This window comes from Palaemon carinicauda, unplaced genomic scaffold (assembly GCF_036898095.1).
Source record: "Palaemon carinicauda isolate YSFRI2023 unplaced genomic scaffold, ASM3689809v2 scaffold88, whole genome shotgun sequence".
Classification (NCBI taxonomy): Eukaryota; Metazoa; Arthropoda; class Malacostraca; order Decapoda; family Palaemonidae; genus Palaemon; species Palaemon carinicauda.
Genome location: NW_027172181.1, coordinates 12,398 through 36,648, shown reverse-complemented (window position 1 = coordinate 36,648; position 24,251 = coordinate 12,398). Strand labels below are relative to the sequence as shown.

Below are 24,251 nucleotides of genomic sequence, written 5' to 3'. Positions count from 1 at the left end.
AGGCCACATTCCCTTTGCTCAGAATCCAAGTTTCCCGTAGGAAAAGAGGAAAAGCGAAGATAATAGATGATTGAAGAGGGTCCAGGTGATGACGATTCCCCTGCGGCGGCCGAGTTAATGGATATATGTCGACGGGAAGACCGATGGACCAGGGGAGAGACCGTTCCCCACGAAGTGGAACTGTGCTGGCTTTGCTACGCAAGTGACGTCGTATATCACACACACAGCACAAACACTGAAAAGAAAACTCACTACATTTCTATACACATATATATACATAAACATTAAGAATGTTTATATATATATATATTTACAAGCTGATCCCCCTGCCGGGCCCAGTTCTCTCCCAACAGGTACAGAAGTCGACTGTCTTCGCTTCATCACTAAAAGTCAAGGACCTTCATCTCATGATTTTCTCTCCCTAGCCGTGAAGAAAAGATTTGGGATCTCAAAGAAAAGTTTAGACTTCCTCGAGGAGTACGAAACAGAGTCTACCAGAAGGCAATACGAATCTTCCTGGAGAAAGTGGGTTTCCTTCGTCAAGGCAAAAAATCCTACGGAAATCACCATTGATTTTTGCATGTCCTTCTTCATTCACCTTCATGGACAAGGCTTAGCGGCCAACACGATTTCCACTTGTAAATCGGCCTTGACTAGACCACTCCTATAGCCCTTCCAAATTGATTTGTCCAGCGAAATCTTCAATAAACTGCCAAAGGCATGCGCTAGACTACGCTCAGCACCTCCACCAAAACCTATCTCCTGGTCCCTGGACAAGGTGCTCCATTTTGCTTCTAGCCTGGACAACGATTCTTGCCCTCTGAAAGACCTGACTCAAAAAGTTATTTTCCTTTTTGCTCTCGCCTTGGGAGCCCGAGTCAGTGAAATTGTGGCATTATCAAGAGAAGAGGGCCATATACAATTCTCCGACACGGGAGAACATACCCTCTTCCCCGACCCAACGTTTCTCGCAAAGAATGAGCTACCCACCAAGAGATGGGGCCCCTGGAGAATCTGCCCCCTGAAGGAAGATGTCTCTCTATGCCCAGTGGAGAGTCTTAAGGTCTATCTTCGAAGAACTTCAGACTTCGGTGGAGGACAACGCTTCAAAGGAGAAACCTCGGGTAGTGACCTGTCACTGAAACAACTAAGAGCGAAAATCACCTACTTCATTCGCAGAGCAGATCCTGACAGTACACCCGCAGGTCATGATCCTAGGAAAGTCGCCTCTTCCCTGAACTTCTTTCAAGGAATGGATTTCGAAAGCCTCAAGAGCTTTACGGGCTGGAAATCATTGCGTGTGTTCTTCAAGCACTATGCGAAACAGGTGCACGAAGTGAAACGTTTTGTGATAGCTGCAGGTAGTGTAATGAAACCTGCTGCTTAAATCTGCATAGAACAGCGAGTTATTTTGGGACTCTAACTCTACGGGTGCCTGTGTTGACCCTAACGTGATACATAGTGATTCAATGAACACTTAGTGTTTCTAATAGACTGTTCTTTATCAAGGTGAAATGTCATAGAAATTTTGCACGTGTGCCACATGCTCTCGAGCATGGAGTGTTATTTGAAATCTAAAAGACTGGCGTTCCCCCGGGAACTTGTGTTTCTAAAAAGCAAATTTCCTTTTCAGACTCAAGATCATCGTCTTTCTATATTTCTATGTACATTATTCATTATTATTGTAAATAAATTCTATAATCATTATTGTAATTAATTTCTATAATTACTTGCAATCTTAGAAATAAAATGTCTATTCTATTAACCATGTGCGTCTCCTTTCGCTCCTATTCTTTATTAAGAAATATATGATTGTTATAGTTTCATTTACCCCTTTTCCTCTATTGATAACGAGAATAATATAAGTATTTTATATTATATACTCACCTAATGACTTAATAATGTTCCCACACAAATATTAACCTTCGATCTGTCTCCGTGACCGGCATGATCTCTCCACCAGGTGAGTAGTTCTTTAACCGATCACTTCGAGATATTCCTCTTGTCCACCAGGACTTCCCTGCCAGGGGAGCAGGAAGCCAGAACATAGTAGAACCTCTGGTAAGGACATCTACTAATATTGTCAGTCTCTACGGTCACCAGACCATAGGAATATTGCTCGAAGACGTAGGCACTTGGATTGAGGAAAAATCCACGATACATTAATTCTCTGGTACACTTCCATCAGGACGACATGGCTTGAGCCCAAAAAACGGATTTTGAGTGAAGCGAAAAATCTATTTTTGGGTGAGATAGCCATGTCGTCCTGATGGACCCACCCGTCTGTTCCAGTTCAAGCCTTACAGGCCCCTCCCTGACATACTGTATCGCGGAGATTGGTAGGAGCTGAGCTCAGGAATAAAGACGGACGTGACGTCATTAACAATGGCGCCCGTTTGTTTACGTCTCGAGTACCAAAAGTAGCCACGAATGAGAGTAACTTTGGAACGGCTCCTCAGTTACTCAGTCACCTTTCCATATTGAAGCGTTAACTCTATATGGGGTGCAGATATCTATGTGACGTGTTAATACATGCGTCTCCTGTTGATATACGATATCCTAGAGGGAAACCTTTAGGGTACTCGCACCAGAAGTTAGAATTCTGTGATAACCTTTAGTTTAATTCTCTGGGAATATCCACTGCAGTCAAATATACCCTTAGGAAGCTACTGAAGGAACCTTCCATCAGGACGACATGGCTATCTCACCCAAAAATAGATTTTTCGCTTCGCTCAAAATCCGTTTATTAATATCATTAACCAAGCTACAACACCTCCATAGAAAATAAGATGGAAAGGCACGTTTTCTGTGAGCCCGGTAGGGGTGTAAGTAAGATAGCGGCCACCTGTATGTATCATGAAGGCAGACTATGAATACGGCCGTGTAAGGGGGGTCGCAGGGGGGCATTAGCACCCCCAATAAGTAAGTAGGTTAGGTTAGGCTAAGTGGGAGAAGTTTAGGTTAGTTGTTGTCTATTTTCTATAAACACAGGAGGAAATGGCCGCTGATATAAAAAGGCTACCTCCGGTAAGTCCTGGCAAATAAAAATCCAGTGTTTTAACCGTGTTTCATTAGTATTACTCGGTAGTCAACCCACCATAACTAAAAAATTATGGCTTTCCACCAGAAATCATTATCAAAAACATTCAAAATACCTATAACTATGGTAATATTTCGATAGATTTCTAAAATATTTCGTAGAATCTAATGGATTTTGCTTCGCTCGCGAAAAAAGAAAAACTTCAGGCTCCTATGTACTGGTAAGCGGTACATGCAGGGTGGGACTCTATCGAAATATCACCATAATTACACCGTGCAACAGCTTTTGAAAGCCATAAAAGATATTGTTTTCATGGTAAACATTAGATACTTTACAACGAAACTGGAATTCGCTATAAGAAATGAACGAGTGCTAGCTAGTTTGGTATTTTTCTCTATATGTTTAATAGGGGTTGGGGCATAATAACTTACATATTGGTCTGTCAAAATGTGAGATATGTTTTTCACTCCAAGTCCATTGTTTACATCTGAGAGACAAAAGGGAACTTTTTGCACATGCGTTGTTTCCCATGGGTTTGGGGAGCTTTCTGTGCATTTACAATGATGTATTTGTCTGCAGGTTTCTTTAAACCAATTAACAGTTTACAAGAAGTACTTCTTCATAAGTTCCCGGATGTTGTTCTACAACAGCCATATTTCTCCCGCCTACCCCATCGGTTTCAACTCAACCACCAACACATAAAGACGTCTCCAAGAGGGAACTTAAGGGAAGTACATCAATCTATTTCAAAATTTTGTGTAATTTCATTTATGTCACCAACTGACTATGATGGAAATGCTCTCTGTTCAGTGCAGAGCTATTGTTACTCGTGAAATTAACAGCGAAATAATGCCTCAAAGTCCCAATTTTAACTTAATTTTTTTGGTAAGACCAGCATATTTCTACTGCAAAGCTTCTGTAAAGATTGCCAACACAAAAAGGATTTATTTGTGATTTACTTTTAGTTTGAGACCTGGATAGGAGGTCCAGCTAGCGGTTGTGGCCTGGGAAGGGGGGTCAAGAGGGGCTGTGACCTGAGAACTACTAGATTAGGTTAGGTGGGTTTGTAAGGTTCTCTTACAATTCTCAAAAGTTATAAATAATCAGCACGACGAGATGTAATCACGACGCGACCAGAAAACTTACTGGAGGTCGAGACCTCAGCGAGCACGCTCTCTGACCCCGGGTTGCCTCATGGCGCATATCCCTCCGCCAGAGGTTCCCCCGCATAGAAAACGGAGATAGGGTAAACTACACAAAATTCTGGTCGGTTAGGAAGAGATCCCAGATACTCCTAAGAAACTAGTTCTAGGTAAGTACTCCGTTTTGGAACAAATGAAAATGTTATCATAAATTTCCACACATTTATTCTAGCGATACACACTTCGTACATATGGCGGTAGACCTCACGCTAAAGTAGCACCCAACACGTACCCTAGTCTAAACCTATTTGTGACGTACCCTGGCCTATTTGATATAATCTACAAAAAATATTAACTGGAATAAAACAACAGGAACTTTCTGCTTAAATATGTTATTTTCATTAGTAAAATAAATTTTTGAATATACTTACCCGATAATCATGTAGCTGTCAACTCCGTTGCCCGACAGAAATCTAAGGAGGGATACGCCAGCTATCACAATACTAGAAGGGGGTGTACTAACCAGCGCCACCTGTGGCCAGGTACTCAAGTACTTCTTGTTGACACCTCCTCAATTATTCCTCGGTCCCACTGGTTCTCTATGGGGAGGAAGGGAGGGTCAATTAAATCATGATTATCGGGTAAGTATATTCAAAAATTTATTTTACTAATGAAAATAACATTTTTCAATATTAAACTTACCCGATAATCATGTAGCTGATTCACACCCAGGGGGGTGGGTGAAAACCAGTGTACAAGATTAAAGGATAGCCAAGTATCCCCAAATTTCATATAACAGTTATCTCTAATAACAAATGAAATAATAAGTACCTGGTAAGGAAGTCGAATTGAACCGTTACTCTGCCTCTTTTTTAAGTTCGTCTTCCTTACTGAGCGCAGCGTTCCTCTTGGAGGCTGAATCAACCCAAGGTGCTAAAGTATATAGGGTTGCAACCCCTACTAAAGGACCTCTACACAACCTTTAACCTAGGCGCTTCTCAAGAATGAATTGACCACCCGCCAAATCAAAAGGATGCGGAAGGCTTCTTAGCCTACCGTAACAACCATAAAAACAACAATAAAAGAATTCAAGAGAAAAGTTAAAAAGGTTATGGGATTAAGGGAATGTAGTGGCTGAGCCCTCACCTACTACTGCACTCGCTGCTACGAATGGTCCCAGGGTGTAGCAGTTCTCGTAAAGAGACTGGACATCTTTCAGATAAAATGATGCAAACACTGACTTGCTCCTCCAATAGGTTGCATCCATCACACTCTGCAGAGAACGGTTTTTATTAAAGGCCATCGAAGTAGCTACGGCTCTTACTTCGTGGGTCCTTACCTTCAGCAATGCAAGGTCTTCCTCCTTTAAGTGAGAATGTGCTTCTCTGATCAGAAGCCTTATATAATACGAAAGCCCATTCTTGGACATGGGTCTCGAGGGTTTCCTGATGGCACACCATAAGGCTTCTGACTGTCCTCGGAGAGGTTTAGACCTCTTGAGATAATATTTGAGAGCTCTGACAGGGCAAAGAACTCTCTCAAGTTCGTTACCTACCATGTTGGAAAGGCTAGGTATCTCGAACGATCTAGGCCAAGGACGTGAAGGAAGTTCGTTCTTTGCTAGGAATCCAAGCTGGAAAGAACATGTAGCAGACTCGGTCGTGAAACCAATGTTCTTGCTGAAGGCATGAACCTCACTGACTCTCTTAGCTGTTGCCAGGCAAACGAGAAAAAGGGTCTTGAGGGTAAGGTCCTTGAATGAAGCTGACTGGAGAGGTTCGAACCTAGATGTCATAAGGAACCTTAAGACTACGTCTAGATTCCAGCCTGGAGTGGAAAGACGACGATCTTTAGACGTCTCAAAAGACTTAAGAATGTCTTGAAGGTCCTTGTTGGAAGACAGGTCCAAACCTCTATGGCGGAGAACTGAGGCCAACATACTCCTATATCCCTTAATCGTAGGAGCTGAAAGGGATCTCTCATTCCTAAGATGAAGCAGGAAGTCAGCTATTTGGGTCACAGAGGTATTGGTAGAGGATATCGAATTGGCTCTACACCAGCTTCGGAAGACCTCCCACTTAGACTGGTAGACCCTACGAGTGGAAACCCTTCTTGCTCTGGCAATAGCCCTGGCTGCCTCCTTCGAAAAGCCTCGAGCTCTAGCGAATCTTTCGACAGTCTGAAGGCAGTCAGTTGAAGAGCGTGGAGGTTTGGATGTAACCTGTCTACGTGAGGTTGACGTAGAAGGTCCACTCTTAGAGGTAGAGTCCTGGGGAAGTCTACTAGCCATTGTAGTACCTCTGTGAACCATTCTCTTGCAGGCCAAAGGGGAGCAACCAGCGTCAGCCGTGTCCCTTCGTGCGAGACGAATTTCTGCAGAACCTTGTTGATTATCTTGAACGGAGGGAATGCGTACAGGTCGAGATGGGACCAGTTCAGTAGAAAGGCATCCACATGAACTGCTGCAGGGTCTGGAACAGGAGAACAAAACAGAGGAAGTCTCTTGGTCATGGAGGTGGCAAACAGATCTATGGTAGGTTGACCCCACAAGGTCCAAAGTCTGTTGCACACACTCTTGTGGAGGGTCCATTCCGTGGGAATGACCTGATTCCTTCTGCTCAGACGATCTGCTGACACGTTCATATTGCCCTGGATGAACCTCGTGACTAGAGAGAGGTTTAGACTTCTTGACCAAATGAGGAGGTCCCTTGCGATCTCGTAAAGGCTCCTCGAATGGGTCCCTCCTTGCTTGGAGATGTAAGCCAAGGCTGTGGTGTTGTCCGAGTTCACCTCCACCACTTTGCCTAGCAGGAGGGACTTGAAGTTCAACAGGGCTAGATGAACTGCCAGCAGTTCCTTGCAGTTGATGTGGAGAGATCGTTGTTCCTCGTTCCACATTCCGGAGCATTCCTTTCCGTCCAAGGTTGCACCCCAGCCCGAGTCCGATGCATCTGAGAAGAGATGAAGATTGGGGGTCTGAATGGCCAAGGATAGACCCTCTCTGAGAAGGAGGTTGTGCTTCCACCACAGGAGAGTGGTCTTCATCTCTTGGTTGATAGGGATAGAAGTTGCTTCTAGAGTCGAACTCTTGTCCCAATGAGCTGCTAGGTGGAATTGAAGAGGGCGGAGGTGGAGTCTGCCCAGCTCGACAAAAAGGGCTAGGGACGAGAGTCCCTGTGAGACTCATCCACTGTCTCACTGAGCAACTGCTCCTCTTCAGCATGCTCATGATGCACTCTAGGGCTTGGCTTATCCTGGGGGCCGATGGAAAAGCCCGAAAACTCTGACTCTGAATCTCCATTCCCAGATACACGATGGATTGTGAGGGAATGAGTTGAGATTTTTCCAAATTGACTAATAGACCCAGGTCTCTGATAAGGTCTAAAGTCCAATGAAGATTCTCCAGACAACGACGACTCGAGGAGGCTCTCAACAGCCAGTCGTCTAGGTAGAGGGAGGCTCTGATGTTTGACAAGTGAAGGAATTTGGCTACATTCCTCATCAGAAGGGTAAAGACCATAGGAGCTGTGCTTAGGCCAAAACACAGGGCTTGGAATTGGTAGACGACCTTTCCGAAAACGAATCTTAGGAAAGGTTGGGAGTCTGGATGAATCGGAACGTGAAAATAAGCATCTTTCAAGTCCAATGAGACCATCCAGTCCTCCTGTCTGACCGCTGCTAAGACCGACTTGGTCGTCTCCATCGTGAACGTCAGCTTGGTGACATACTCGTTGAGAGCGCTGACGTCCAGCACAGGTCTCCAACCTCCTGTCTTCTTGGCCACAAGAAAGAGACGGTTGTAGAAGCCCGGGGATTGATGGTCCCGGACTATAACCACAGCCTTCTTCTGCACAAGAAGCGACACCTCCTGGTGCAAAGCTAGTCTCTTGTCCTCCTCTTTGTAGTTGGGAGAGAGGTTGATGGGCGAAGTGGTCAGAGGTGGTTGAAGGTAGAATGGAATCCTGTAACCGAACCTCAGCCAACTGACAGACTGTGCGTCTGCACCTCTCATCTCCCAAGCTCGCCAGAAGGTCTTGAGTCTGGCTCCTACTGTCGTCTGGAGAAGCGGAGAGTCAGTGTTTTCCTTTGGATGGCTTGGATCCTTTCCTGGACTTGCCTCTGTAAGAGTCTGGACGGGAGCTTCCTCGGCTGGGGGCTCTACCACGAAAGGGCGGTATGAATCTAGTCGCAGGGGTATCAGCCACTGGGGAGCGGTAAGTCTTAGGGACTGAGGTGGAAGCCTTAGACTTACGAGCCGAAGAAGCTACAAGATCGTGCGTGTCCTTCTGTATCAAGGCAGCAGACAAATCTTTAATGAGCTCTTCGGGAAAAATAAACTTCGAAAGAGGAGCAAACAGAAGTTGTGACCGTTGGCAAGGGGTAATGCTGGCGGAAAGGAAAGAACACAGCTGTTCTCTTTTCTTCAACACCCCTGATACAAACAAGGACGCTAGCTCGCCCGATCCATCTCTGATGGCCTTATCCATACAGGACATTAACAGCATGGCAGAATCTTTGTCCGTATGAGAGGTTTTCTTGCTGAGGGCCCCCAGGCACCAGTCGAGAAAATTAAACATTTCAAAAGCTCTAAACACCCCTTTAAGCAAGTGATCCAGGTCTGAGAAGGTCCAACACACTTTTGAGCGTCTCATAGCAGATCTTCGAGGCGAGTCTACCAGACTTGAGAAGTCAGCCTGGGCAGAGGCAGGTACTCCCAAGCCTGGAGCTTCCCCTGTGGCATACCAAACGCTCGCTTTCGAAGTGAGCTTCGTTGGAGGGAACATGAAGGAAGTCTTGCCAAGAAGTTGCTTAGACTGCAGCCACTCCCCTAAGATCCTAAAAGCCCTCTTGGAGGATCTAGCTAGGACAAGCTTGGTATAGGAAGACTGAGCTTGTTGCACTCCCAGCGAAAACTCAGATGGTGGAGAGCGGGGAATAGCTGAGACAAAATGGTCTGGATAAACCTCCCTGAGAAGAGCCAAGACCTTGCGAAAATCAAGAGACTGTGGAGAGAGCTTGGATTCGTCCACGTCCGAAGAGGGATCAAGGTGTGCCTCCTCATCATCCGAAACCTCAACCCCAGAATGAGGCGACGGGATCGGATACGAATGCTGAACCGCAGAGTCAGAACGAGCAGGAACAACAACAGAGGTGGAAGGAGGAGGTGCAGCAAGTTCCTGTTCCTGTTCCTGTGGTATGAGTGGAGCGTGAAGAGACCGAGGCTGTGCAGAACAAGGTAAAGTTCCCGCAAGCAGAGATGTCTGAGGAGCAGGATCAGGGTGCACGGGTAGAGCTCGGTGCAGCAGCTGAGGAGACTGACTCACAGGTGGAAGAGGTTGTTGTACCTCCACCGAGAGTTGCACCGCCGGTGGAGCAGCCAGGGGAGGAGGAGGAAGAGTGGAGTAATCCTCCTGATCCCAAACCGAAGGTTGCCTTAAAGAAGGCTGATGCTGAACAACACTGGGAACAGTGAACACAGAAAGTGGTTCAACATCGTACGCCTGGCAGATGGAGCTGCGACTGGGTGCAGCGAGTGCAGGCGGGTGCAGCACAGGCTGAACGGGTGCAGGAGGTTGGTGCACCACCGGTGCAGGCGGGTGCAGCACAGGCTGAACGGGTGCAGGAGGTTGGTGCACCACCGGTGCAGGCGGGTGCAGCACAGGCTGAACGGGTGCAGGAGGTTGGTGCACCACAGGTGCAGGAGGTGCAACACTCTCAGCACGACACTCACGCATCAGGTCCGAAAGCTGAGCTTGCATGGACTGAAGCATAGACCACTTGGGATCAGCAGAGACAGTAGCAGACTGAGGTAAAGCCATAACAGTGGTTGCACCACCGGTGCAGCTCTGTTGTACCTTACTCCTCTTGGGCGGAGTACAGTCGCTAGATGACTGAGGCGAGTCAGAGCTGAGCCAACGACTGCAACCTGGCTGAGCACTCGAGGGCTGGACTCTGCGTTTAAGCGGTCTAGAGACCTGAGACCAACGTTTCTTCCCCGAGAGAAGATCAGCGGACGAGCGGAAGACGGGCTCAATCGTCTGCAAGTGGGAGTGACGGTCTGTGGAAGACACGCCCGCAACCACTGAGGATAATTCTGTGCGCCTAACAAGGCCTGCCGAACCCTTATGCCCTTCGACATTGCTTCTCCCCTGGGCTTGGGAGCTTGCAAGAGGTCCCGGACTGGGAGAACGACTGGCTCGCACAGAAAAATCCCCACGCACCACACTGGCACTAACACTAGTACAAGGCACTGCACCGACACTAGCACTCGTCACAGCACTGGCACTAACTTCACCCACTGCACTCTTGGCCTTCAACTCTTTCACTTCGGCCATCAGAGACTTATGGTCACTTACCACTGACTCTACCTTATCGCCTAAAGCCTGAATAGCGCGTAAAACCACTGACATATCAGGCGGAGGGCACACAGTAGGATCGGGGGTAGCCACTACAGGGGTAGGATCAGGTTGGGGATCATGAGATGAGGAAAATAAAGAAGAGTGAGAAGAACTCCTCCTAGCTCTAATTCTCTCTAACTTAGAAGAATACTTTAAAAGTCGGACAAAATCCAATTCCGAAAGTCCGGCGCATTCCTCACATCGATTTTCTAACTGACAGGGTCTGTCCCTACAGTCAGAACAAGCGGTGTGAGGATCTACCGAGACCTTCGGAATACGTCTATTGCAAGACCTACATCGTCTATGGGAGGGGGCTTGCGAAATGTCAGACATTTTGTTTTCAAGAGAAGTCAAAGGGAGATCCAAAAAACAAGCAAAAATTCGTTAACCGTTAAACTGAATTAAATAAAAGCTATCTAGCTAATATCAGAAGGTTTCTAGTAATGCGACAGCCGTAAATCAAAGAGAATACATCACCAAATAAGCGAGAATAAACTCGAAGACCATAAGCGTATCCCAGAACGTCTAGCCGGAGGCACGACAGAGGAATAATTGAGGAGGTGTCAACAAGAAGTACTTGAGTACCTGGCCACAGGTGGCGCTGGTTAGTACACCCCCTTCTAGTATTGTGATAGCTGGCGTATCCCTCCTTAGATTTCTGTCGGGCAACGGAGTTGACAGCTACATGATTATCGGGTAAGTTTAATATTGAAAAATATACTACTAATAACATATAATTGGACCAATTACGATAAATTCAAGTATAATTACCTGTGGAGACGCAGCTATGGGGCCTTGGACAAATCTCTTGATTGGATAAGCTTCGTTAGATCATCATCTCTAGGGTGCCTGTCATTTGGATAATGCTTTAATTATAATTTTGTAAATCACAATTAATATATAAAATTAAATTATCTTATGCAATTAAGATGTGTAATTGAATGTAACCAGGACGATATAAGTAATATAGCTGTATATGAAAACAATTTCCCTCAGCACTCGCATTGTTGGAACGTATTTTTCTACATGTTAGTTAAGTACCATATGCAATGGCTGGACACCTGGAAATTCACATCAGGACCCTAATTTGTTGTTATTCTGCGACGTGTGTGAAGAAGGACCATCAAAATTCCGGTCCAGAGCGAATTTCGGCAGGCTCGTGCAGGGAGAGCCGAAGAAGAAGAAGACCCCATGAACAACGCTGCTAGGTCACGCAAAAACAGATCTAGTTCGGCCAGGTTAGTCTTATTATATTCTCTATTTCATGCCGCATCTCCCGCCTTTTCTTTATGCATTCCTTGTTAATATATACATGCCACTGTCAATACATTGTTTTTTTTATCTCTTCACCCCATTTGGGGAGCCCCATGGAAACTCAAAACCACTATTTGTGGGTATATACAAACGGCGATATAATTCTGAGGGACGCGATATGTTATTATTCGGTTAGGGATATCTCGATCACTTCACTCAAAAAGTTCCGAACAATGTTTCTGACGAACATTCCCAATGCGGAGCCTTTGTAGTTTGTTGGGACAGAGTGAAAAACCACATTTTAGATACAAGAACATCACCTAACCGAATGTTTCTGTTTCCTACCTAACATAATATAACCTAACCTAGGAGCAATATCCTTAGACTGCCGTGCTCTTATCTTACCCTGTGCCAACGAACTACATTCACCCAAAAAGTCAGTTATAAATCAAATACATTTTCGTATATTACTAAGAATATTTTATGAACCCATGGCTTATTGTTATTATTATTATTAAATGCTAAGCTACAACCCTAGTTGGAAAAGCAGAATGCTATAAGCCCAGGGGCCCCAACAGGGAAAATTGCCCAGTGAGGAAAGGAAACAAGGAAATATAAAATATTTTAAGAAGTCAATCTTCTAACGACGGTTTGACAGGCTTTAGTGGCAACCCAATTAAATAAACTTTTGAAAAAAGCGAAAGGCAAGTGATTCAGGGTCCACGTTCCAGGTTCCTCGTTGCTCTCTCCACAACAGTGAAAACACGTGGTCTTGTAAAAATGCCAAAATTATCAGTAACCAGAAACAGATTCAAGTTATCTTACCTTCTTCCGATTCACAACGCCCAGTTGACATTTTCTTTCACAAATATCCCCAGTCACACCAAGTTGAGTTTACACAATTTCACAATGGTGTTGGCTTCTCCTCTAACTAAATGGCTTATTTTTGGGCTCAAGCCATGGCGTCCTGATGGAAGGTTCCTGTTTGGTAGCTTCCTTGGGTATAAGACTACTAAGATATTCCCAGAGAATTTAACCACAGGTTATCACAGAATTCTAACTTCTGGAGCGAGTATCTCAAAGGTTTCCCTTTAAGACATCGTAATACAACAGGGGACACGCATGTCTGAACGTGCCACATAGCTATCTTCACCCCGAACAGAGTTAATGCTTCGGTGTGTAAGGGCTGAGAATAGCTGGGAGCCGTTCCACAGCTAATCTCACTCGTGGCTACTACTGATACTCGAGACGTAAACAAACGGACGCCATTGCTCTGATGACGTCACGCCCGTCTTCATCCTTTGTTTAGTAGCTGCCCTACTTAGACGGATTTTCCCTGTGTTATCTTTATCGCTTTGCATCTTCGCTATGTCGTTACCTTCAGCCTCGCCTTCTTCTGGAAAGTTGAGTACAAGGTTCCAGTATTGTTTAATTAAGCTCTGGCCGTAAAGTAAATATTACTTTTCGAAATAATTGATGTTTTGTGGCAGAGCTGTGCCTCTACCGGACCCGCCATTTTATGGCGTCGTTGTTGTTATGCATGCCTTATTTAGTTAGCCACAACAACGCTTCCGGCATTATATACTAATCGAATACATTAGTTTATTTAGTCTTCATAGCTAGGAACTTTTATATCGTGTTTAGACGCTTTTTATCGGTCATCGATTGACCTCATACCAGTCGGCTACTATAGCCCCCAGGCCAGGAGCCTACATACAAGTGTTCATGCATGATTTATTAGTGATCCTAGACTAAGTTATGAAGATAGTGGCATTATTATTTTACAATACTTTTGACAGTGATGCAAATGTTTTCGCCTTCAGGGACCATATAGGGGATAGGCTAGTCAGTGATTCTTTCTAGCCTAACCTAATATTAGGACCCCTATATGCTTCCTTCATCCCCTGCCTTGGCATTCCCTCTATTTAGCCTTGATCCCTTTTCTGAGTAAAGGGATTAATTGTCTAATAGAGTATATATCGCCTCTCTGTCCTCCCTAAAGGAATGAACCCCCTTTAGGGCTGCGTCTGAGAGTGAGGTTAGGCTAGCCTACCTCTATGGCTAGGATAGTCTATGACTTTCCTGCGATAGCGATATGTCTTCTTCCTTGCCTAGTTCAGGACTTTTAGCCCTGTTCTAGGTCGGGTTAGGAAGGTTTCTCTGTTCCATGCTGAAACGGTACTCTTGCACCGTTTTAGCCGATCAGCCTGATCTTAGGTTAGGGAGTGTCCCCACCTATCTCTTGTATAGCCTAGCCTATGCTTAGGTTAGTTTATACTCATCTGTCCCCTGTCCTACAACTCCTCCTTAGGGTGGAAGAGTAGGGCTACCCGAGCTTCCTTGTGCAGTCCACTCTGGTACATATACCCTCATAGTGTCCTATAAGGTTAGTTACTAGTATAGTTCTGCATATGGGAGTCTCCCCCCCCCCTCTTGGGTGTTCCCTAGCCCTCCCTTGGGCTACCTAGCTCCCGGTCCCTAGTGACCCCTGCTCATGGATGTTAGAGCCTGCCTCTATCATGGGTACACCCCCTCAGGGAGGGGGAGGGATGTCTGGAACCCTGACGGTACTTCCTGCATCCCTTCCCCCCTCCCCCCTGTCTCTCTTTCTATCCGGGTGCCGGTCTCTTGCCGCCTCTACTGTCGGCAATACCTGCCTCCTACTTGGTGACTCCCCTACCCTTGCCGCCAGCCCCCCGTGTACCGAGGGACTGCCGGCTGCCGCCGGCTACCACCGGCGGCTCTCCTACTCCTATCTAATCGTCCGCTTGCCGGTCGATCACCGGAGTGCCGGCATATACTGCCGGCAACCCGATACTGCCTTTACCATCCTTATCCCAGTCACCAACCTGGCATCCTCCGACTGCCGGAGCCTCCGCTTCCTGCCGGCGTGCCGCCGTTGTGCCGGCGGCCGCCATCCTGGTATTTAACTGACTTTTGAAAATTGTCTGTTCTAATGCCAGAATCTATGCTGGAGCGAGCTCCGGCATGCCGGCGGCTTGCCGGATGCCCCGGAGGCGTCAAGAATACTTGCACCCCCTTACTGTAGCTATCATAAGACTAGGATAGCCCTATATCGCAAACAGATAAGCTGCTTCCGCTATTAAGATCAGTACCTAGTACTGCTCTATTAGTGATCATGCTGTCTCTTTGCATTCTTCTATTTCCAGCATGCTATGTGCATCTTAGCGCGGCTGGTTGCCAGAAGCAGTTACCCTTTAATGAGGCCTTCTGGCTCTTAACTGGGAACCGAATGAATTCGATCCCAATCTTGTCCTTGGTTTTCCATGGAGTTCCAAAATACTGGGAATTCTAGGAAACTATATCCAATGATCTCGGTCATTTGGATTATCCAAGGACCAAGCTTGTGGTAACCAGCCGGGCGAGATGCATGGAGCATGTTCTCCTTTACTGTTTTCATTCTCTATGCATCACACCTTCTTTAAGTTAAAATTAATGATTAATATTAACTTAGTTTAAGAGCCATTCTTATGACTCCCCCATACTCATTTTCTCTTTCTTCCACAGGAGGAGCAGATGAAGTGTGACTTCGCCTTCTGCGCTGTGAAACGCCCGCAGTTTTACGGGCATACGGCTTGCAGGACTCACGCCCCTTGTGCAGACAAGAAAGGGGATTTGAAGTTTTGGAATCCACTGGATTGTACGGTCTGCCAGGCCCACCTAGTTGAGGCCTTCCATAACCCTCCCTCAGCGGAGGTTAGAGACATTTCTCGTGAAAAGCTGCGCAAGTGGGTGCGTGGCTTTCAGAAAAATGCTACTGGACCGTACCTGGCCACCGAAGAACTGAGGTCCCTGTTGTTCCCTAAGGCCTCCCCTGACTCAGTGGTACCAAAAGATGCGATCCCCACTGTCCAAATTACGGTGGAACCTGATGTGGTCATGGCTCAGTCCATGCACGAGTGTCGTTTAGATTCCGAGGATGATGAACAGATCTCAGACGTCTCGGAAGACACGGAGAAGACGCTTATGGCTCAAGGAGCCGAAGAGGACGAAGACAAGGTGGAGTACACCGAGTCGGAGCTTGGAGCTGCTCCCTCGTCCATCCCTCCTCCTACTCCTACACCGACGGAAATGTCTATTCCGTCTACCTCCTCGACTCCGGATCCTTCCTCTTCTACCCAAGAACTGATCCGGCTGATTAGAGCCGTCATGGACGACAGGCTGAAGGAGAACCAGGAGTCCATCAGGTCGATGATTGGATCCAGAGAACCGAAGAAGATTTCGGTCAAGGATCTCCCAGCTTGCTCTCATGCCAACCCGTGGAGGTATGCAGAGCATATGGTTATTGCGACCGGCAGGATCTTTGTTAGTGACAAGATCGGCACGGTCCCGTTGGAAGATGTGGAGTTCTTCCCAAGCTTCGAGGCCTACCCGGACTGTTACGTCCGGCTTCGTTCCGAACCTGCCTCGAAGGAAGAGTCCGAACCTAAAGAAGAGATAGTGTTCGATCTCGCAAAGGCCCAGGCTATGCTAGCCTCCGCATTTAAGAGTAGGGGCTTTACCTGCTCTAAGCTTCCGGCTTTGAGCAAGAAGCATCCTACGTACGTTGCACCTGACACTGCGGTTCTTCCTTTCTTGGAAAAGGCCTTAGCTGCATGCCTTAAAGCGGCGGAAGAAGGGAAACCCTGCCCTGCACTGGAGGAGTGCAGACCCTTCTCCATCGTGACCCCCCCTGACGCTCGACACTGGAAAGATGTTCAGCATACTTTCGTCGTGGGAAGGCTTGATCCTGACGTCGCCGGACGTCAGTTTAATGAAGACCTCCCTAAGCTCAACGATCACCTCCTTCGCCGGGAACAAGACACGAAGGAGAGGCTTGCGGCATCTCTTTCTCATCAAGTCCAACTGGATGTGATGGCCTGTGACACAAGAGTACCAGATCACTACATGGTACTAGCCAAATCCCACTTACTGACAGTAATGAAGGACTTGTACCACTTCATAAAGGCTCGCAGAGCCTGTCGTGAATTCGTGTTTGCCGGTGCCACCGTGAAACACGAACCCCGGAGGCTGATTTCCTCCAACATCTGGGGAAAGCACCTGTTTCCTTCTGACCTTGTCAAGGAAATAACTGACAGAGCCGCCACGGAGAATAGGAACCTTCTCCACAAGTGGGGCATGTCCAGAAAAAGGAAACCCTCTCAGGACGATGGACCTCAGCCTAAGAGGAAACCTCAAAAACCAAAACCCCAGCAACGTCAGCAACGACGTCAGTTTCCGGGACCCGCTACCTCCCAAGTGGTTGCCCAACCACAACAGACCTTTCAATTGGTCCCCCAACCGGTGTTGTCACAGTCACCGGTCTTCACCCCTGCCTTTGAGCAACCATCCACTACCTTTCATGCCAAAGGTAGAGGCTCGTTCAGGGGTGCAAGCAGAGACGCATCTCGTCGTCCCTCCAGAGGTAGAGGAGGAAAGGGAGCTAGCGGCCGAGGCAACAAGTCCTCGGGACACCAGAAGCAATGAAGTGCTTCCGGTGGGAGGAAGACTCCGCCAATTCCAGGATCGTTGGACCTTCGATCCCTGGGCACACAGCATCATCAAGAACGGTCTAGGCTGGAGTTGGACGCAACCACCCCCAATCTTCCAGCGGTTCTTCCAGCAATCGACCCCCCTTCTGGAAGAATATGTTCTAGACCTCTTGAACAAGAAGGTGATAAGGAAGGTAAAGTCCACCAGGTTCCAAGGGAGACTGTTTTGCGTTCCCAAGAAGGACTCAGACAAACTCAGAGTCATTCTGGACTTATCCCCCCTCAACAAGTTCATAGAGAACAACAAATTCAAGATGCTGACGCTTCAACAAATAAGGACCCTTCTGCCTCAAGGTTCCTACACGGTCTCTATAGACCTGGCGGATGCCTATTGGCACATTCCAATGAACCATCACGCTTCCTCCTACCTAGGATTTCGACTCCAAAGGAAAAGCTACGCCTTCCGGGCCATGCCATTCGGCCTCAATGTGGCCCCTCGGATCTTCACAAAACTGGCGGATGCCATAGTACAACAGCTCCGCCTAAGAAACGTCCAGGTGATGGCCTACCTCGACGACTGGCTAGTCTGGGCTCCATCGCCCGAAGAGTGTGCAAAGTCTTGCAACGAAGTTACCCAGTACCTAGAACACCTGGGATTCAAGATCAACGAGAAGAAATCTCGCCTCTCTCCAGCTCAGAAGTTTCAGTGGTTGGGAATCCACTGGAATCTTCAGTCACACCGCCTTTCCATCCCCCAGAAGAAAAGGAAGGAAATAGCAGGGTCTGTCAAGCGACTACTGAAATCCAAACGCATTTCAAGACGACAGCAGGAACGAGTTCTAGGCTCTCTACAATTCGCCTCAGTGACAAACCCAGTGCTTCGTGCACAGCTAAAGGATGCCGCGGGAGTCTGGAGACGCTCGGCATCCATCGCTCGAAGAGACCTCAAGAGACGGCTTCCAAACAGACTTCGACGCCTCCTAAAGCCGTGGTCGGAAGCAAAGGCCCTGAAAAGGTCCATTCCTCTCCAACACCCTCCTCCATCACTCAACATCCACACGGATGCCTCACTGGAATGCTGGGGAGGTCACTCCCACCTGAAACAGGCTCAAGGGACCTGGTCTCCACTATTCAAGACGTTCCACATAAACATCTTGGAGGCCATGGCGGTCCTTCTAACTCTGAAGAAGTTATCCCCGCCGCCCTCGATCCACATCCGTCTAACCCTAGACAACTCGGTGGTAGTTCGTTGTCTCAATCGCCAAGGCTCAAGATCGCCCCAGATAAATCAGGTGCTTCTCCCAATCTTCCGTCTGGCGGAGAAGAAGAAGTGGCACCTGTCTGCAGTTCACCTACAAGGATTCCGCAATGTGACAGCGGATGCTCTATCTCGGACAAACCCGATAGAGTCGGAATGGTCTCTAGACGCAAGATCGTTCTCCTTCATCTCTCATCAAGTCCCAGAACTTCAGATAGATCTCTTTGCAACGAGCGACAACAATCAACTTCCTCTGTACGTAGCCCCGTACGAGGACCCCAAAGCAGAAGCGGTGGACGCCATGTCACTGGACTGGAACAGATGGTCAAAGATATACCTGTTCCCTCCCACCAACCTTCTGTTGAAAGTCCTCTCCAAACTGAGAACCTTCAAAGGGACAGCGGCCCTAGTGGCTCCCAAGTGGCCCCGGAGCAACTGGTACCCCCTGGTCCTGGAGCTGCAGCCCAAGCTGATCCCTCTCCCGGGCCCAGTTCTCTCTCAACAAGTACAGAAGTCGACTGTCTTCGCTTCATCATCGAAAATCAAGGACCTTCATCTCATGATTTTCTCTCCCTTGCCGCAAAGAAGAGGTTTGGGATCTCGAAGAAAAGTCTAGACTTCCTAGAGGAATACAAGACCGAATCCACGAGACGGCAATATGAATCATCCTGGAGGAAATGGGTCTCCTTTGTCAAGGCAAAAAATCCTAAAGAAATCACCATTGATTTCTGTATGTCCTTCTTCATTCACCTTCATGGACAAGGATTAGCAGCCAATACGATTTCAACCTGCAAATCGGCCTTGACTAGACCAATTCTATATGCTTTCCAAATTGATCTGTCCAACGACATCTTTAACAAATTACCAAAAGCATGTGCTCGCCTACGCCCAGCACCCCCTCCGAAACCGATCTCCTGGTCACTAGACAAGGTACTCCATTTCGCCTCCAACTTGGACAACGATTCATGCCCCCTCAAGGATCTGACTCAGAAAGTTATATTTTTATTTGCTCTCGCTTCGGGAGCTCGAGTCAGTGAAATAGTGGCATTATCAAGAGAAGAGGGACACATCCTGTTTGCCGATTCAGGAGAAGTGACCCTCTCCCCTGATCCGACGTTTCTCGCTAAAAACGAATTACCCACCAAAAGATGGGGCCCTTGGAGAATATGCCCCCTGAAGGAGGATGTCTCTCTATGTCCAGTAGAGAGTCTCAAGGTCTATCTTCGCAGAACTTCGAACTTTGGTGGAGGCCAACTCTTCAAAGGAGAAACATCGGGCAGCGACCTGTCACTGAAACAATTAAGAGCGAAAATCACCTACTTCATTCGCAGAGCGGATCCGAACAGTACACCCGCTGGTCATGATCCTAGAAAAGTGGCATCTTCTCTGAACTTCTTTCAGAGCATGGACTTTGAAAGCCTTAAAAACTTTACGGGCTGGAAGTCCTCGCGAGTTTTCTTTAAACATTATGCGAAACAAGTGCACGAAGTCAAACATTTTGTGGTAGCCGCAGGTAGTGTTATGAAACCTGCACCTAACTCTGCGTAGAACAGTGAGTTACTTGGGACTCTAACTCTTCGGGTGCCTATGTTGACCCTCGAGCGATTCATAGTGATGTCTAAAAACACTTAGTGCTTTTATAACTGTTCTTATCCCAGGTGAAATGTCATAGTGTCACACAAGTGCCGCATGCCTTGAGCATGATGTGTTGTTTAAAGACTTGCGTTCCTCGAGAACGAGTACCTACTAATCCTGAAATTCCTTTTCAGATTCAAGAGCAAGCCTTTATTTCTATGTACATTATTATTACTGTAAATGAACTTTACTTTTGCTGTAAATTATTTAATTTCTGCAATGTGAAATAAAATTTCTATTTTATTACTTATGCGTCTCTTTCAGCTCCTACCTACTATGAAATACATACTGTCATAGTTTTATTTATTCCTCCTTTCTTATGGTCATGAAGAATTTAAGATGTCTAATCCTAAATTATATTCACCCTGTCTCAGTAAGGTTCCTACACGAATACTTACTTCTGATAACCAAGAGATGAACTCTATACACAGTGCCCAACCACCACTGGTCTAATTTAGAATGTTCCTATACAAATATCAAACATTCTGCTTCATCTCTAAGTTCTTCAAGTTCTTCTGTCAGGATGAATAGCCCTTCAATACCACTTTGACGTCGGCATAGCCCATGGGAACTTCCTACCAATGGGGGGCAGGATACTTCGTTCCTATGGTTCTTTACCTAAGATTACTTTGCTGTTTTGTCAATGCCCAGGCACTTAACACTGGGGGAAAAATCTACCACGATACATTGATTCTCTGGTACTCTTCCATCAGGACGCCATGGCTTGAGCCCAAAAAACGGATTTTGAGCGAAGCGAAAAATCTATTTTTGGGTGAGATAGCCATGGCGTCCTGATGGACCCTCCCTACTACTTTGTCCAGTTTTGTTCCCACCCTACACAATTGTATCATGGTGATGGGCAGCAACTGGCTTCAGGATGAAGACGGGCGTGACGTCATCAGAGCAATGGCGTCCGTTTGTTTACGTCTCGAGTATCAGTAGTAGCCACGAGTGAGATTAGCTGTGGAACGGCTCCCAGCTATTCTCAGCCCTTACACACCGAAGCATTAACTCTGTTCGGGGTGAAGATAGCTATGTGGCACGTTCAGACATGCGTGTCCCCTGTTGTATTACGATGTCTTAAAGGGAAACCTTTGAGATACTCGCTCCAGAAGTTAGAATTCTGTGATAACCTGTGGTTAAATTCTCTGGGAATATCTTAGTAGTCTTATACCCAAGGAAGCTACCAAACAGGAACCTTCCATCAGGACGCCATGGCTATCTCACCCAAAAATAGATTTTTCGCTTCGCTCAAAATCCGTTTTTGAGGCACTATGTAAAACGCCTGTCACTATTTGCAAGAGGTCTCTACTTCAAGGGTCCTCGTTGCTCTCTCCACAACATTGGATTGTGGGCATACTACTAGATGGAGCACATTAGGTGAAAAGTGTTGCAATCTTCAGAAAATTCATTATTATTAGTTTACCTCCTAAACAACACAGCTTCACAGACTGCATACTTTTACTTCAAACTCCTATGACCTTTCTAATATAAAGGGAAACCTCTTTAGTAGGGGTTTTTAAATTTCCTTAACCCGTTAGTTGAAAATATTCTCGGTAGTATCCTGTCTCCCTACACAACACACAAAGCCTATTATTATCATTCCTATTTCTATAATCTTCCTTTCATTCTAGCGTATTTAACCTTGTTTTCATAACTATTACAACCTCATCAGTGTCAAGTTCTCCTATGAAATCTCTTCTACCATTACTAGGCCTATACATAAACCTCAATTTGGTCATCTCTGCTTTCTATTCTTCTATTTTTTTAATTTCAATTGCCACTTTACTTTTTATTTCATTTTAGAGTTCTTGCTTTTCATACTTTCTTACTTCTTCTATTTCAATACCATATTTATTCCATATTTCTATGATATTTTTTCCCTAACATTTCTCATATGGTTCTCCTATTTGATCTTCCACTACCTCCTTAACCTATTCAAATTTAACAACATTCTCTCTCTCTCTCTCTCTCTCTCTCTCTCTCTCTCTCTCTCTCTCTCTCTCTCTCTCTCTCTCTCTCTCTCTCTCTCTCTCTCTCTCATTACATATATTTTTGAAAGATTGAGAAATTGTAAAACATAAAAATAATGACAAATTTTATTTCTCTTAGTATTGAAATGATTCTAAATACAGATACTGTAAAAATGTTACAATATGATGAATAGTTTCATCAGAGTTTGTATCCTTATTTTTCATGAATTAAATCTTCCAAATAAACTAATAACCCGGTTTTTAAATCAATAAAAATAATCCTTTAAGTAAACTTGTGTTCATTTATTCATGGTTTAAATTAACCCAAGAAATTAATAGTGAAGAAGGTAAGTTGAAAATATACAAGCCTCGACAGAAAGTGGGGGAGAAAGTGTATTGGGAGAATTTAAGAGTTTCACAGTGAAGTCTCAGAGCAAAGAAGACGATACAGAAACACATTTGTTCGTGACAACTTTCAAGGAGGAAAATTGTTTTTTTCCATCCAATAAAGTGGAAATTAAAACTGAAAAGATCCAGACTTATGAGGAAAATGGAGAGGAAAGCACACGAGAAGATGCTGACCCAGCAAAATTTCTTCGAGAGGGAACTCTTTCGGGGAAGGAAAAGGGGCAGCCTTTGCTTTCTGACAATATTAGCGATGAAGTAAAAGAAGACATGTATTTAGAATCTGGAAAGGTATTGACTTCTAGCAATGAACAGCCTCCTGCTGAGAAGGGCCATAGAAAAGAAAACCAGTTTGTGTGTGATGTGTGCGGAAAACGCTTCAGCTACAAGTGCAATCTTAAGAATCACCTGATGTTGCACACGGGTGACAAACCATTTCGTTGCAAGGAATGCGGCAAGAGATTCCGACAGAAAGGACACCTCGTCGGGCCCAAGAGAAGAGCCCACACTGGCGAAAAACCCTTTTTTTTGCCCCCGAGTGTGGCAAAAGCTTCTCTTTGAAAGATCCTTAGAACAGGCCTATAGTCCTCTAGTCAGTTGATTTCGTCGTGTCATGTGTTACTTTTACTTTAGTCCGTATGGAATGGAGTGTACAAGAAATTCTGAGTTGCTAGATTTTGAAGGTAGTGGCTTTAAGGCTGCCTTAAACCCTTTTTCCATAAAGGGGAAGGCACGGGAAGAAGCAGCAATGAAGGATGGGTGCTTCTTGCTGAGAGCCGGCACCTTGGAGCTAATGAAGGCCTTCTCCTTCAAGGTTTTAGTTAACAAGGCCTGGGCCTTGGGGAGGTCTAGTATGATGACCTCTTTCGGCTCTGTTTCTTCTTTGGAAGGGGGTTCCGTCCTCAAGCGGACGTATCAATCTGGGTAGGCCCCCTTGCTGGGCCAGAACTCAACGTCATCAACTGGGACAGTGCCCAGTTTTTCGGAGAGGAAGATCTTCCCCCCTGACATAGGCATGTGCTCAGCATACCTCCAAGGATTAATGTCAGAAAAGGCGGAAAGTTCCTTGACGTTTAGCTTCTTGGGGCTAAACGTGAAGACACGAGCTGGTGCATCTCTGTCCGTGGTGAAGCCTCCTTCTCGGACGATTGCTTCTTCATGTCCTGGAACATGGACAGAAGAGAATGAAGCGTGTGACTAATTGTGTCTAGTTGGGGGGCAGAAGAAGTCGACGGGACAGGCTCAGCCGCCGTAGCCGATGAAACCGAAATAGTTTCGGCTTTCTCTACGTCGCCTTCAGGAGGTAAAACAGTCTCCTGCTCCTGCTCTTCAACTAGAAGACTCTGTTCCGTCTCCTCGGAAACAACTGACATGTTGTCCTCTAGTTGGATGTCCTTCAAGGCATCGGACACATCAGGCTGAGCTTGGGGAATAAGTGCATCTGAAGATGCTCTAGGGAACAGACAAGCCCTCATCCTTTCATTAGGAAGGTATGGGCCAGTGGTGTTATGCGGAATAATCAATATCGCAGTGACTACGACCACTCCGTAGTCAGTACTGTAGTGCCTGCCAGCATACGCCGGTATTACCCTGGGCTATTGAAGGTATACTGCCTTCTTAGATAAAGGGCGGTGGGTCGCCGGCAGTCGCTCCG

At 46.3% G+C, this 24,251-nt stretch overlaps 2 protein-coding genes across 2 annotated transcripts in view; one reads left to right on the top strand and one right to left on the bottom strand.

The window, feature by feature from the left end:
- Window positions 1-12,790, bottom strand: part of LOC137637607 (zinc finger protein 721-like) — a 313,366-nt gene extending 300,576 nt beyond the window's left edge. Inside the window, 2 exon segments of the mRNA XM_068369755.1 lie at window positions 11,352-11,429; window positions 12,660-12,790. The gene's annotated coding sequence lies outside the window, so the exon portion shown is untranslated.
- LOC137637597 (zinc finger protein with KRAB and SCAN domains 1-like) lies at window positions 1,948-23,158 on the top strand. The gene is made up of 2 exons (XM_068369746.1): window positions 1,948-1,963; window positions 22,569-23,158. The coding sequence occupies exons 1-2, from the start codon at window positions 1,948-1,950 to the stop codon at window positions 23,156-23,158; spliced, it is 606 nt and encodes a 201-aa protein (XP_068225847.1).
- Window positions 23,159-24,251: the final 1,093 nt, after the last annotated feature.